The sequence below is a fragment of the Condylura cristata genome, unplaced genomic scaffold (assembly GCF_000260355.1).
Source record: "Condylura cristata isolate star-nosed mole 26May11 unplaced genomic scaffold, ConCri1.0 scaffold00011, whole genome shotgun sequence".
NCBI classification, from domain to species: domain Eukaryota; kingdom Metazoa; phylum Chordata; class Mammalia; order Eulipotyphla; family Talpidae; genus Condylura; species Condylura cristata.
The window spans coordinates 39,427,482-39,442,834 of NW_004567112.1; the positions used below are offsets into that span (position 1 = coordinate 39,427,482).

Genomic DNA, 15,353 nt, shown 5'->3' on the forward strand with positions numbered 1-15,353 from the left:
GCTGCTCCCCTCAGCAGTGTACTTCGTTGATCTGCCTGTTCTGCTCCCCGCTCTGTCTCTGGTGAAGTCTCTCACTGCCCCTGAGTCTCTGGCCTGTACCCCAGTTCTGTATGTACAAATAAATAAATCTTTTTAAAAAAAAAAAAAAGTAAGTTGGTTTGTAAGAAAAGACAACTAGAATTGACAAACTTTACCTAGATAAACTAAGAAAAAAGCTTTGTTTCAAATAAAGAAATGAGAGCTGAAACATTACAACTGGTATCACAAAGAATCAAAAGATATTACTATGAACAATTGCACACCAATGCTAGATAACCTAGAAGAAAGGGATAAATGCCCAGAAATACACAGCTTGCTAGGATGAAACTGTTAAGAAATAGAAAATTTGAGCAGCCCAATAATGAGTAAGGAGATTGAACTGAAAACAAAACTTAATGAAGGCCAAGTCCAGAGCCAGATGGGGTCACTAGTGAGTGCTACCCAATGCTCTCAGAAAAATAAACGCCAATGCTTCTCAAATTCTTTCAAAACACTGCTGAGGAGGGAACACTTCCAAACTTACTTATGAGGCCAAAATTACTCCTTAGCAAAGTTAAACAAGGACACCATGAGAAAAGAACAAAACAAAACTACAGGCCACTATCTCTGATGCAAAAATCCTTAACAAAATACTAACCAACATAATTTAATAGCACATTAAGAGAATCATACACCATGGACAAGAAGGATTTATCCTAGGGATGCAAGGATGAGTTGATATCTGCAAAGGTAATTAAAAGTCACCTTAATCATAAATGTCATATCGGGCCCTCCCTGGTGGCTCAGCGGGTTAAAACACTGCACTAAGAAGCTAAAGCCACTTCCACATGAGTTCGATTCCCGCCTGCCCCGGAGGTGACCACATGGCGCAGCAGACCTCTCTTGACCCGCCCGCTGCTCCCCTCAGCAGTGTACTTCGTCGATCTGCCTGTTCTGCTCCCCACTCTGTCTCTGATGAAGCCTCTCGCCGCCCCTGAGCCTCTGGCCTGTACCCCAGTTCTGTATGCACAAATAAATCTTTAAAAAAAATACATTAAAAAAACCATAAATGTCATATCAATCATAAAGGAAGAAGTAAAATTTTCTGTTTTCAGATGACATGATCTTATACACAGAAAATCATAAAGACTACAGGGAAAGAAAAAAAAAACTGTTAGAACTAATAACCAAATTCAACAAAGTTTCAGGATACAAAACTTAGCGGCATTCTGCTGGCAGGGATGCAAACTAGTACAAGCATAATGGAAAACTATTTGGAGGTTTCTCAAACTGCTAAAAATGGAGCTTCCCTATGACCCAGCAATCCCACTCCTAGGTACCTACCCAAAAGACACAAAAACACTGATTCAAAAAGACATCTGCACCTCCATGTTTATTGCAGCTTTATTTACAATAGGAAAGACATTGAAACAGCCAAATGCCCAAAAGTGGAAGACTGGATTTAAAAGATGTAGTACATATATACAATGGAATATTACTCAGCAATCAAAAAGAAAAACTCATGCCTTTTGCGGCCACATGGATGGAGCTCCAAGGGATAATGCTTAGTGAGATAAGCCAGAAAGAAAGAGAAAAATACCGGATGGTTTCACTCATAGCAGGAGCATAAAGGATCAGGGAGGGAAAAATAATAATAATGAACAACTATATACCAGAGATATTTTATGGGGGTGGAGTGGGGAATAGGATTAAAACTGGGGGGTGGGGGGGAGTGCACTGGACTATGGTGATGGCACACGGGTGGGGATTACAACTGAGATGGGAAAAGGCACAAAATGATGTAAAAACAAACCATTATATTATGTTTTAAATTAGCTGCATTTACATAAACTAACAATGTACTATCCAAAAATAAACAATCCCATTTACAATAGCCTCAAAAAGAATAAAATACTTTAGAGATATATCTAACCAAGGAAGCAAAAGCTCTTTACAGTGAAAACTATCAAATACTGATGAAAGAAATTGGAGACAGCAGAAATATATGGTAAGATTCCTATTATTCATGGATTGGAAGGATTAGCATTATTAAAATGTCCATATTACCCAATGTGATCTATTGATTCAATACAGTCCCTATCAAAATTTCAGTGAATTTTTAAAGAAATTTTCAAAAATAGAGCAAAAGAAAACAAACAAAAATCCCAAAATTCACATGGCATCACAACAGACCCCAATTCATTAAAGCAATCAAGGAATAAAAACTAAACTGGAGACATCACACGTCCTGATTTTAAGCAATATTCCCACACTACAATCCTCAAAATAGGATGACAAGAGAACAAATACCTAACAGAACAGAAAATTAAAGCCACCCAGATATAGTTAACATTCAAGATGACCTAATTTTCTTTTTCTTTCTTTCTTTCCTTTATGTGTTTCTTTCATTTTAAAAGCACAGGTTTATTAGGAGAAAGAAAAAGGGAAAGAGAGACACCTGCGTAGATACAGGCGGGCAGAGAGCGCCTGCCACTGCTTTGCAAAGAGACAGACAGGACTGTGGAAAGAAATGCCTGCTTCGTCACTGGCAGGCAGGAGAGCTGCCTAAGATGACCTCATTTGCAACAAAGGGGCCAAGAATACACAGTAAATGATGGAGGAAAACTGAAGAGCCACATGCAAAAGAACGAAATTGGATCTCTATCTTAAACCATGTACAAAATCAACTTAAAACAGATGAAAGATTTAAATGTAAGATCTGTATTGTAACACTCCTAGAAGAAAACAAACTCCTTGATGTTGGTCTTGGCAATGGTTTTTTTTGGATCTGACACCCATGCACAGCCAACACAGTCCAAAATAAACAAGAGGGATTTCATCAAACTAAAAGCTTCTCCACACCAAAGGAAACGATCAAAAAAGAAAGGAAAGATATCATACAAATGGGAGAAAAGATTTGTAAGCCATATGTCAAGAAGGCATTAGTATACAAAATAAAAAACTCTGCAATTCAATAGCAAAACATACATCTGATTTTAAAACGGATGAGTCGCAAGTAGATATTTTTCCAAAGGAGACATACAAGTGGCCAATGAATGAGTATGAGAAAAGACGGTCAGCATCACTGATCATCAGAGAAATGCAAATCAAAATTGCAATGAAATACCGCCTCCCATTTGTTAAAATGTCTATTATTAAAAATAAGGGCCCTCTCTCCCTGGTGGTGCAGCGGGTTAAAGCACAGCACTGAGAATCTAAAGCCGCTTCTGCATGAATTCGATTCCCACCTGCCCCGGAGGTGACCACATGGCGTGGCAGACCTCTCCTGACCCGCCCGCTGCTCCCCTCAGCAGTGTACTTCATCGATCTGCCTGTTCTGCTCCCCACTCTGCCTCTGGTGAAGCCTCTCACCACCCCTGAGCCTCTGGCCTGTACCCCAGTTCTGTATGCACAAATAAATAAATCTTAAAAAAAAAAAATAATAAGGGCCCTCCCTGGTGGTGCAACAGGTTAGAGCGCAGCACTATGAAGCTATCACAGCCATTGCAGCACAGAGTTCGATCCACAGCCAGGGGTTGACCTATGTGGCGTGGCAGACCTCTCCTGACCTGCCCGCTTCTCCCCTCAGCAGTGTGTTTCAGTCCATCTGCCTGTTCTGCTCCTCATTCTATCTCTGGTGAATCCTCTCACTCCCCACACCTCTGGCCTTTACCCCAGTTTCACATGTATAAATAAATAAATCTCTAAAAAAATAAAAGAACAAATGTTGGGGAGAAGCCAAGAAACCCTTGTGCACTGTTGATAGGAATATACATTGGCACAGTCATTGAAAACTGTGAATTTTCCTTAAAAAAAAATTAAAAGAGAACTACCGTGTGATCCAGCAATTTCAGTTCTAGGTATAGACCCAAAGGAAATAAAAGCGCTATCTCAGAGAAACACCTGCCATGAGGAGAACTTCAGAGCTACTGCACTGATACCTGGGGAACAACACAGGGAAAACACCTGAGTATGAGCTGCTGTCAGTGAATAGATAAAGAAAAGATGAGAAACACATACTGATATTGCATTATAAATATATAGGGTGTGTGCGTGTGTCCATTACTTATATAATAGGATATGATTCACTGATTTAAAAAAATCCTGCATTTACAACAACAGATGAACTCGGGGCATTGTGCTAAGTGAAATAAGCCAGACGGAGAAAAGTAAGTACCGTGTGGTATTATCACTCCTAGGTGAAATGTCTTAAAAAGAGAAAAATTGTCAAATTCAGGACCAGAAAGTAAAAATGTAGTTCCCAGAGGCTAGGGGCTGGGGGGAAATAGGGAGAAGTTTGCCAAAGATTATACTTTCAATGATAGATGACTAAATTCTGTAGTATGGTGACCAGAGTGAACAGGTACTATTCAATCGATACCATGGGAATCTCCCTCCCCTTTCCAGGACTCAGAAAACTGGGGGATGAACCCTGGATCCCAAGGCTGGACACGCCCATGGGTAAGGCCCACCCACAGGAGGCCCAGGCAGAACAAGTATGGTCCTTGCTTCCACCGGGGCTGGGATGCCAGATGTACCCATGAAAAGTTTGCAGGAGTCACACTAAATCATCTGCACAGCCTGCTGCCTTGGGCTCAAGTTCTGGCAAGAAAGGCAATTTGGCCATGATGTACCTGCCCGGTGGCGATACCCAAGACTGCCAGGAGCCAGGCTACGGGGCCGGGAGAGGTAGAGGTCCAGGAGTGCACTAACTGCCTCTATAAACATGCCCTCCTTCTGGAACCCCAGGACCAGGATGAAGACAAGCGTCCGCTCTCTTCTCCAGGGCAAAGGAGTTGGTGCGTAGTTTGGATCTACCATGCCAGATTCTTCTCATCAAATCCTCATCCAAAACTCATGGGCTAGACATTATTATTAGCCTGTAAGGAGCCCAAGGAGCTGAGTAGCTAAGTGGCCTGCTCAAGGTCACACAGCTCACATAGCCTACAAAGGAGGGACTTGGGCCCAGGCGTTCTGAGTAGCTTTGGCACTTGCAGGAACCCTGATTCTGCAAGCCCCTCCAGGGCCAAGACTCCAGGCTTTGCACTATCAGCCTTTCTGGCCCTCACCCTGGAGCCAGTACAACAGAGCCCTGCTAGTACTGCCTTCAAGTTATGCCAGATTTCACCATTTCCATGCAAGCCCACTGCTTCCACCTCAGTCCAAAGAAATATCCCCCTTTTCCTGGAGAAACATCACCTCCCCACTGGTCTCTCCCACAGCTTCCTTGTCTCCTTCCTCTCCATTTTCCACTTGGTGGGCAGGGCAAAATGCCTATCAAATCACATCATCTCACCACAAAGAACTTTCTAATGCTTCCTATTGTCTTTAGAAAAAAAATTCCAAGTTCCTACCCATAGGCTGGAGGACCTACATCAGCTAGTCCTTCAACTCCACCTGCTATGTATGCCTCCCCTCGCCCCTCCGATGGCCAAGCAGCCTCCATGCTGTTTCACTAATCTGTTCTGCTCCTTTCTGCCTCAGCAGTTCCCTCTGGCTGGACCTCACCTGGTGGGGCCTTTTCCTTATTTCATTGTTCTCCCCCAGACGCGGGAGCACTCTGTTTCATTTCTTATTCACTGATTTACTGATCCAACATGTGGTCTCCCCCAGCAGAATGGAAGTTCCATCACCTGACCCACTCTCTGCCATGCCCCTAATTTACAGCCCTGGACACAGAGACACCGTGGGTACTCAGCAGACACGTAGCTGTAAACGAGACACAGACCCACCTGGTTCCGGAAGATCAAGGCCACCACGCCACCAGCGAGCTCCATTATGAGGCAAATCGCAAGGACATACATAAACTGAAAAAGAAAAAGTCAGAGATTCGCCTAGAAGGCCCAACGGAAGCAGCATCCATGCTGGGGTAGTCTGTAACGACTATTCTTGGCTCCTGGGCCTTTTGCCCCTTTCTCCTAGGAGGAGATGGGAGGTGAACAGACATTCCCAGGGAAAGCCCTTCTCTGGATCCAGTGCCAGGAAGAGAACTCAGCTGGCCCAGCCAGTCTGTCATTGACATGTAACCCAGAGGTCATCACAGGGTCTTGATATAAAAGTGAACCTCACCCCCACCCATCACCCCACACCACCACGAGGAAAGCTGCTCCTCTCACCAGCTAAATTAAAGGAGACAGGCGTGGCTCGAAGGCCCAACTCTGCTAAAGATCCCCACAGACGAGGGGTGAGGGTTACAGGATACTCACCCTCCCTGCCTGGCATGGGAAATGGATTGTTCAAATGGATGCCAGAAACCTCCAGCCTCAGACAGCACCAAGACCCTGCTGCTAGAGGCTTTTAGGGGTTTTCCACATGAAACACTGAGGTCCATGTAGTTACTGAGTAAATGGATTTCCTTTCCCAATAATCCTGGCTTTAGGCCGCCATGGCTCCCCCCTTTACGAGGGGGAGGGGAGGGCAGGTGGAGTTGGCTCCACCCCTTGACTCCACAGTGGACCATTAGCACCTGGGGCTTCTGGCAGAGTTACCAGCAAAGGTGACCTGGGATCTCAGCTGTAAGCACTCGTCGGCCTGAGGCTGCCCGTGACCATGCCAAAGAGAACATGAGGATAATGCAGGACAGCCCAGCTGGGAGGTGGCATGAGAACGAGGTCAGGGTGCTGTGGAGACCCCTGAACCTGAAAGGAATAACATGTTGTGTTTTCATTTGCTCTCATTTGAGTGTGGAGTTGCCCAATTCCAACATGGGATTTAAGTGAGATTATTCAAATCATCTTTTATACACAGACTCAGAGATGGGCCCTCTTGGGGCAGGTGGGCTGATTCCAAAAAACCCTCCGGAGAGCTGGCTGGAGGCAAGGGCTGAAGAAACCTGACTACCTGAGGGTCCAGGGTGGGTCTCAGGCCTCTCGTGGACTCCAAGGACCCCCCACGCCTTGGCTGAGGGCCAGTGGGGCTGACTCACCGCTTGGAGGAGGCACAGGTTGTCACGGAGGGAAGCCAGCACGCCAATGAAGGAGACGATGAACATGATGACCCCCAGGAGGATGAGGATGATGGCTGGGGCCAGGAAGGCACTTTCAAGGGTTTTGTATTTCTGCCGCTCGACCTCTGCGTAGATCCCCACCGACAGCACCAGGCCCCCGATCAGCTGCAGCAACAAAGGCAGGGGATGAGGAGGGGGAAAACTGGCAGCCACTGAGTGTCCAAGGTACTCAGCTGAGGGCTGTGGCAAGTGCCACGGGTGGGAGGGAGCAGAGTAGAGGATGCTCACCCCAGACGACCACACAAGGGGGAAACTATAACAGGCTGTGCTCCTCCAAAATTCATATTATGCCGTCCTAATGCCCAGTGCCTCAGAATGTGACTGTATTTGAAGACAGAGTTTTAAAGAAGGGCAATAAAGATAAAATGAGGTCACGTGGGTGGGTCTTCATCCATTGTGAAGTGGTCACTTGTGAGGAGAGATTAGGACCAGGCATGGAGGGAAGACCATGGAGAAGGTCCAGGGAGAAAGCAGCCCCCCAGAAGGCAGGGAGAGCAGCTCCCAGACAAAACAAACTCTACGGACACTTTGATCTCAGACTTCCAGTCTCCAGAATTGTGAGATCATAAATTTCTGTTGTTTAAATCTGTCGTAATTTGTTATGGAAGTCCTAACAAACTACTACAAACCCTTTGGAAATGTTGCTGGAGAGGGGAGTTCCCCCATGGGTGAAGGTGGGGGGGGGCAACATGCCAGTGGCTAAAGGCTCAGAGAACCAGGCTGAACCCGGATCTGCTGCCCATCAGCCCTGGGCCTTGGACAGGCACTGACCATACCAAACCTGTTCTCATCTGGAAAATGGGTATGGAGGTTCTTGATTCTGTCCTGCTCACCCCTCAGTTTTTGCAGGCCTGCCTGCCAAAAGGGATATTTTTCTAATCTTCCAGGTACCTCCAGCAGCCAGAACAGTCCCATGTCCATTGAATGGATGAGAGCTACTTGCAATACCCCCTGGCCTGGAGTGTGAAGCTGGCCACCAGTCCCTTGTCTTCCCAAGCTTCCTACTTTCTTGGTTCAACACTCCCAAGAACAGAGACAAGTCATCCGAGATGTGGACCTGCTCACTGAACTGAAGGCAGCATGGGAGAGGAACTGGAAGCTGTGGTGCTGTCAGCCAAGGCCCAGTGAAAGAGACAGATGTTGACGAGGCCTGCCCTGAGCACAGCCCCCTGTCAGCGCCCCGCCAGTTATCCGTGACTGTGCCCTGGCCTTACATGGACTGGAAAGTGCCCTCAAAGTAGATCCCTTTGACTGACTTCTACAAAGCGCCAAGACTGTCCTGGGTAAAAGGACATGGCCACTTGCCCCTGAGCTTTGACAAGTAGCTGGAATGTCAAAAATGAAACAAACAGACCAAGCTTAAGTAACACCGGAAGACAGAGGATTACCAGGCATCATCTCCCATGGGTCAGCACTTGGCGGTATTTCCGGCTAGGTGCCACTCCCCTTGACCTGAAAAGATCACCCAGGATGACTGGGATCCATTCCCCCCACTCTAAAAGAATGCCTATCCAATAAGACACGCCCCAGGTCTACAGACTTGAGCAAACCCAGCTGTCAGGTACTTATTAACGCATTTGGCCATGCCAGAAAACCATGAGTAAAATGGCATCAGAAAAATTACCCACAGGTAAACTATAAAACATAAGATGAGATGCAGAACACATCCACACACTCCCCCAGACCTTTATAGGAAAATGGCGATCCCAGGAATTATACCTGCCTTTGATAAAAGTTACCTAGAAGCTAGCTGTGAATCCAAAACTCAGGCATATTTAAGTCCAGCCTAAGCCCATGGGTTCTCCAAGAACAAGTGATTTTAAAAGTCAAATTCCTTCCAAAATATCCCACTTATCCCTTACTTAGCTGTAACCCTGAACCATACACAGAACCCAGACATCCCTCCGTTCCAAAGCTGAGGATCATGGTTAAAGAGAACCTCACTGAGAATGAAGCCTTCAGAGCCTAGACAGGATATGTGAGGTCACAGTGCACCTGTGGGGGGCAGAGGTGAGGTTTTAGCTTCTATTTTAATGACAAGTTAAATTCACATGCTGTCACTGAACTGACAATATCGTAACATTTCCAGAGCTTATCCCTGAGACTTCTGTGAGTGCTAAGTTTTCTAGGCACTGACATCAGCCCACCACCCCCATCCACCTCCATCCCTCATTCCTGTTCATGGTTATGCTTTCTGGGTTAAAGAACCTGCTTTGGAAACTATCTCCAAAACACCAGGGTTGTCGCTGGTCTCAATTCCAAGCAGCCTTCTCCTTAAAGGCAGTCAGTAGCTTCTTCTATTTTTAAAAGCTCCCAGAGCCCTGGGACGCATTCCAGAATTGTCTTGCTGGCAGGAAACAAAACTTCCTTTGGTCTGATCTCTCTCCCATTGCAAAGCATCGCCTCTTCCTTGGTAGTGAGTCTTCCAACATTTCCAGATCACTAAGTCCCTGGGAAAAGCAAATACAAACCCAAGCCTCCTCATACTCCCCAGCACCGTGCACAGCGTTCTTGCAGGCGCTGTTTCTCCTGCTCCAAGCAAAGGGGCTGCGAGCCCAGCCCATGAACAGCCTGGCAGGCAACTCCCCAAGGCAGCCCCCCACATATTGCAGGCTGAGCTCGTGTTGGAGTGCAGTGGGCATGGGGAGAGGCTGGCATGCTCTTCCCATGGATTAAATGATATTTACATCTGCAATGACATCAGTTTATGTTTCTATCTGAATATAAAATTAACTGTCAATGCTAAGCATGCAATCCCATCCACTCTTCTCTGCTAATTATAGCCCTTCACCAGGCGGCCAGCCACTCCAGCTCCAGTGCAGGAAGTGAATGGTCCATTTATCAAGGAGGACAGCTTCAGCTAAACAGCACAGGGGCAGGGACACACAGCATGCCAATTTGTGGCCAAGAAGGGAAAGAGCATGCTATCGCCAGCACACAGGTTAGGCCCAAGGCCCTGGACTTTTTCAAGTCACATGGTGTCTTCATCAGGCTACAAAGGAGCTCCGTCATCCAGTGTGAACCGGGCTTACAGGCCCACTCTCCCCAGCATCCTCTTCCTCCTCCTACTCAGCTGTTGGGAAGCAAAAGGCCCGGGCAGGCACTCCAGCACCTGCGTCTCCTCTTGCAGGAAGCATCTGGTCACTGGCCCCCACTGACTCACCTTCAGCAAGTCTGCCCTTTTTCCACATGCAAAGACACCCACCCACCACCTATTGTGTTCCAGGCCCTGTAGCAGGCTCCAAGGGGACACGAAGCATCACGAGACTAGACACAGGGTAAGAATGAGGAAGGCGAGAATAGAAGAAGCTGGAAATGTATGTTCTGGGGATGCATACAGGGGGTCTTTGAGGTGAGTTAGTCACAGCATTGCTTCATTAACCTCTAACTGAAACACTCCTTCTATTTCACATGCAGACAGCAACCCACAGCATTGTTAACCATAGCTGTGACTCTGTCATCAAAGGACATCAAATTAGTTATTACTGGATTGCTGAATATCTTAAAATATCATATATATTCCACATCAGTTCAGCATATTAGGCTCAGTGTTATATCTGTTGACTTAATGCATGGATAAAGGACATTATCACAGGACTGAGTTTGTACTATTTTAAGAGTTGTACCTCAATAAAATTGATCTCTTTAGCAACCCTGTGTATGTCATTTTATGTATTTAAGCCATGTGCTCTGAAGAGGATTCCATAGGCTTCCTCTGAGAGCCATGGGGATCCCTGGACAAAAGAGGTGAAGAGTCCCTCATCTATGGGAAAAGAACTGTGGTTCTCGCCATGGACAGGAGCAGAGGGCTGGAAGAATTAAAATAAAAGTAAGGTGGGGAAAGAGAATCACAGAAATTAGGATGAGCTTCCAGCAGGAACCAATGTTTCCCAGAAGATCTCAAAACTGCTTCATTCTAGATCTCATGGGGCACTGGAAGATGCAGGACTTTGTCCTGGACCCAATCTAAGCACTTCAATGAATTTCCTGCTTAAAGGATGTGGGAAATAGCCGAACTCCAAGGATTAAGAGAGCCTTTAAATAAGATGGCGCAGGTCTTCACGTCCACAGGTCCACGGCCTCCTGCCCCAGGCCCGGGCCTTGCTACAGGGATCCCTCCTCCAAAGCAGCCAGCCCCAGCCCCTGTCCTGTACAGAACCAGGTGCTGGAAGGAGCAGTAAAGCCGAGACAAGAGAAGGGAGCTAGTGTTGTGGGTTCCATTTATTAGCTTGGTGCCCCTGGCCATGTCATTTCCCCTCTATGGGCCTCACTTTCACCTGTAAGTTAGCAAAGCCTGCAGCTATCTGTAGAGCAATTATAGAGCTGGCACAACACGCCACAGAGGGTTGCGTGCCTGCATCCTCTCCGACAACCACACGCCCTCTCATGCCAAGAAACAACCAGTCTCAGCTGCTAGGCCAGGCTCAACTTGAAGCTAAACGGTGTACAAGGCAGAGTGAGGGGACACAGCCAGCGCCTGTCTGTCTGGCCTGCTGCTAAGGCTTCAGATGGGACTTTTGCAAAGACCTGGGAGACAACCGGTGTGAACAGACTTTGCAAAATCTCAAAGTTCCCAGTAGGGCAGCACGGCCTACAGAATGTTCTGTGATGCTGCTAATGTCCCTGTGGTAGCCATGAGCCACATATGTAGTCAGCAGGTTCTTGAAACGTGGCTTGTATGCCTGAGAAAATCATTTAAACCTTTATTTCAGGGCCTCCCTGGTAGCGCAGTGGGTTAAAGTGCAGCACTGCAAGCTCGGCACAGTGCTTCAGTGTGAGTTCGATCCCCGCCCGGGAGCTGACCCACATGGCTCAGCAGAGCTCTCCTGACCCACCCGCTGCTCCCCTCAGCAGTGTACTTCATCAGTTGGCCTGTTCTGCTCCCCACTCTGTCTTTGGTGACTCCTCTCACCCTCCGCATCTCTGGGCTGTACCCCAGTTCTGTATGCATAAATAAATAAAACTTTAAAAAAATCATTTTATTGCACTTTAAATTGAAATTCAAACCTGACCACCTGTAGCTAGTGGCACAGCTCTGGCTCATGCCTTCTGTCACTTATCACTCTCAACATTGTTCCATTCATAAGCGAGAAACCACCCTTATTTAAAACTCACATGCCTTACACATCCTGCCACTAGCCAGAGAAGGATCAACAAATAGCCACTGACTCTACTCCTCTCTCCTTTCTCCAAGAAACTCAGTTCATGTTGTTACCCTCATCTTGCCCAAAAGGACAGCAGGACAGGCCAGCTCCACAAGGTCTTGCTGGTGCCCCTCACACACACACAGACAGAAGTCTAGGCTCCCCTTGATTCACCCAAGGGCCACCAGGCAATATCCTGAGCTCTGAGACTCTGGTGCCACCAACCTGGTCCCATCTACTCAGACTGCGCTGGAAGAAAAGGGCTCACCCCCACCCCAAAACCAGCTAACCCTTTGGTGTGAGAAGTACCCAAAGCTGGTTCTTTGTCACTGGTACTTTGCTGTCAACTCTGCCTTGACCCTAGGCAGGATTTCGTTATTTTTTTGTTTTTTTTTTTAAACATTCATTTAGTTATGCATACAGAACTGAGGTGCAGGGGCTGTAAGAGACAGAGTGGGGAGCAGAACAGGCAGATGAATGAAGTACACTGCTGAGGGGAGCAGCAGGTGAGACGGGGAGGTCTGTTGCACCATGTGGGTCACCTCCGGGGCCGGGGATCGAACCGGTACTGAAGCGGCTGCGGCCAGCTTGCAGTGCTGTGTCCTAACCCATTGTGCCACCAGGGAGGGCCTTTCTTAGGGCTTTTCTAACAGTGTTCTCCTCCTCCCACGAGCTTTTCCATGACCACCAGGGCAGCACTCTGAAGAGACCTCTGTAAATATTTCCCAGGCCTGCCTGGGGAGCACCCTCCTCCACCTCCCCAGCAAAAGAAAGTGGTGGAAAATACTGCCTTTGGAAAAAAAGAAACCCCTCAGGAATCAAAGTGTGCGCACCAATCTGTTTTACTACCCTTCCGGTCACCAATGGTTACAGAAATTTGATTTAAAAGACTCCCACACCACACATTCCAGGCTATGAAAGAGCTTAGCTGGGAGGTTTGCAAGCCCCGGCTATTCAACCAGCCCGGGCAGAGAGCGGAATTTCTAATTAAGAATAACCACAAACATAGCACTGGGGTGGGAGGGCCTGACCCTCCTTGGGAAGAGTTTGGGGGACAGGCAGGGTGAAGCAGTGTCACAAATAATTCTCAGGATATTCTGAAACAAGAGGTAGACAATTACTTTCTCCTGGGAAACCAGAGAGGGCCCGTGGGAGCTGTGTCTGGAAGGTTGCATGGACTTTGGCTCCGCAGGCACAAGGAGGGCCCGAGATACAGGGTGGGGGAGGGAACTAAGATATGAAAGTACTTCAAATTCCTACAGTCCCAAAGAAGAAACTCTGGTGAGCCCATTCTGCTACAGAGCCACCAGGGCTTAAGAATGAGAGTGACGCGTGGTTAAACTGCAAACTGTGAACACGGTCAAGAGCAGGAGAGTCAAAAGCAAACTCCTTCACCCAACACATTGCTCTCCCTGCCTTTCTCTCCCCCTTCCTCTCCAGACCTCTCTCCCTCTCCCACCTTCCTTGAGCCTGAAGCAGCATCAGAACGCACCTCCCAGCATTGTGCTCCCCTAGCGTTTGGGTGACCATCTTCCCAGATCTCAGCCCTAAGTGACCCCAAGCCAGGCTGACCCAATAGCCAGAGGTCAACCAGAACAGAAGCCACTGCTCCCCAGAACATACCCTGGCTGTTGAGCTCTGGGGTAGCGACAGGAGTCCCCCAGCTCAGGCCACTGCAGACAATGCCCTGGATCTAGCTGAGGTGAGTCCTGGGGAATGGAAACTGGGGCTCTGGGGTAAGGGCTTGGGCACCCAGGGGATCCAGAGTTAGGAGGTACTTCCTGCTGAGGCTCTGCCCAGGGGGTCACCCTATGCCTATGATCCCCAGTCATCCCGCTCCCTTCCTCCTCTGGCCCAAAAGTGCCTTCTCCACAGCCCAGCTGAGGGTCACTGGCTGGGTGGGTAAGATGGCCCAGGTCACCCCTTCTCCCAGCCCATTTAAAGGAGACGTGAACTCACAGAGGGGCCAGAGGCTTTGTTCTAAAAATGGCTTTACAGCCTTTTGTAGCTGTCTAGGAACTGGCCAGGGCATCCCCCAATCTCCCCCTAGTCTGGGAGGTGGGACTGAAACCTTGCAGGAACAAAAGTGAGGAAAGGGGAATTTCAGGGATGGGGGAAAAGTGGGACCCCCTGGGATCTCTCCTCTCTCTCTGCCTGCTCTAGGATGCTGAAAGAAGAAGCCATAGTAGAAGAGGGAGCCCCCTAACTAGAAAGGGAGAAGGGGAGGATCAGAGAGTGGAGAACAGAGAGGGACGAGGAGGAGCAGGACAGCTGTTCCCAGCATGCACCTGGCTGATCTGGGCACCTATAAATTGAGGGTTGTCTCTACACAATTTTGGCAATGATAGGGCATACTATTTCCTGTTTCCAATACTAATGTAGTTTACATCTAACAAAAAAAGCAAATCAAATTGCGATATAGATACACACATGTACATAGATGAGCATTTCTATACTTACGTATGGCTGTGTGCACAAGTATATATAAACACATACACTTGGCCTCTGATTCATTCTTTTTGCCTTTGCACAAAATCCCACACCTGAAGTGAGCCCTGAAATGGGCTGGGAAAGCAGAGGGGAAATCAGACCACCAATGTCAGCATCTGGCATGCACCAGGTCTTAAAGAATATAAACTGCCCCCGCTCCAAGGACATAGGACTCGAAAGAGGTCAAAGGCACAGAAGAAGCCACATGATATATCTGAAGGGACACCGAGCAGGAGCATGGGAGCGCCCTGGGCTTTAATTCCAGTTCTGTCACTAGTGCTGAAGCAAGCTTGCGCAAGTCCCTTGTCCTCCCTGGGTCTTAATTTTCCTGATCCAAAAGGGATGGAGGTAGCCCTGAAAACCACCCTGAGAGTCCCCTCAGTGCTCCAGGAGTCCATGGAAACTCATGCTCACTCAGCGCCTCCTTAACCCCAGCTCAGCAGACCTTGGGCTGTCATAGTCTTCTCCTCCTGCCCCACCTGCCATCCTAAGTCCTCCTTGGATCTGCTCCTGCTTCCCACCTGTCCAGGGATGTCACACTTCTGCATGGGAAAGACCTGACAGGAGACTGAGATGCTCTTCCCACACCAGCCTTGATGGAGACATACCTCCAGCACTGCCTCTCACAGGCCATGGAGAGACCGCTGTTCTTTGGAACTAATGGAGCCAAAACTCAATCCAACCCCATGTCCTCA

At 47.8% G+C, this 15,353-nt stretch overlaps 1 protein-coding gene across 2 annotated transcripts in view; it reads right to left on the minus strand.

The window, feature by feature from the left end:
* The window catches only part of TSPAN15 (tetraspanin 15), a 48,030-nt gene that overhangs the window by 16,559 nt on the left and 16,118 nt on the right, over nt 1-15,353 (minus strand). For both annotated transcript variants that reach the window (XM_012723749.1, XM_004680818.2), the window contains exons 2-3: nt 6,944-7,129; nt 5,751-5,825 (exon numbers count right to left, since the gene is read on the minus strand). In XM_012723749.1, coding sequence (XP_012579203.1) covers nt 5,751-5,825; nt 6,944-7,129 — 261 coding nt within the window. The remainder of the gene's footprint in view (nt 1-5,750; nt 5,826-6,943; nt 7,130-15,353) is intronic.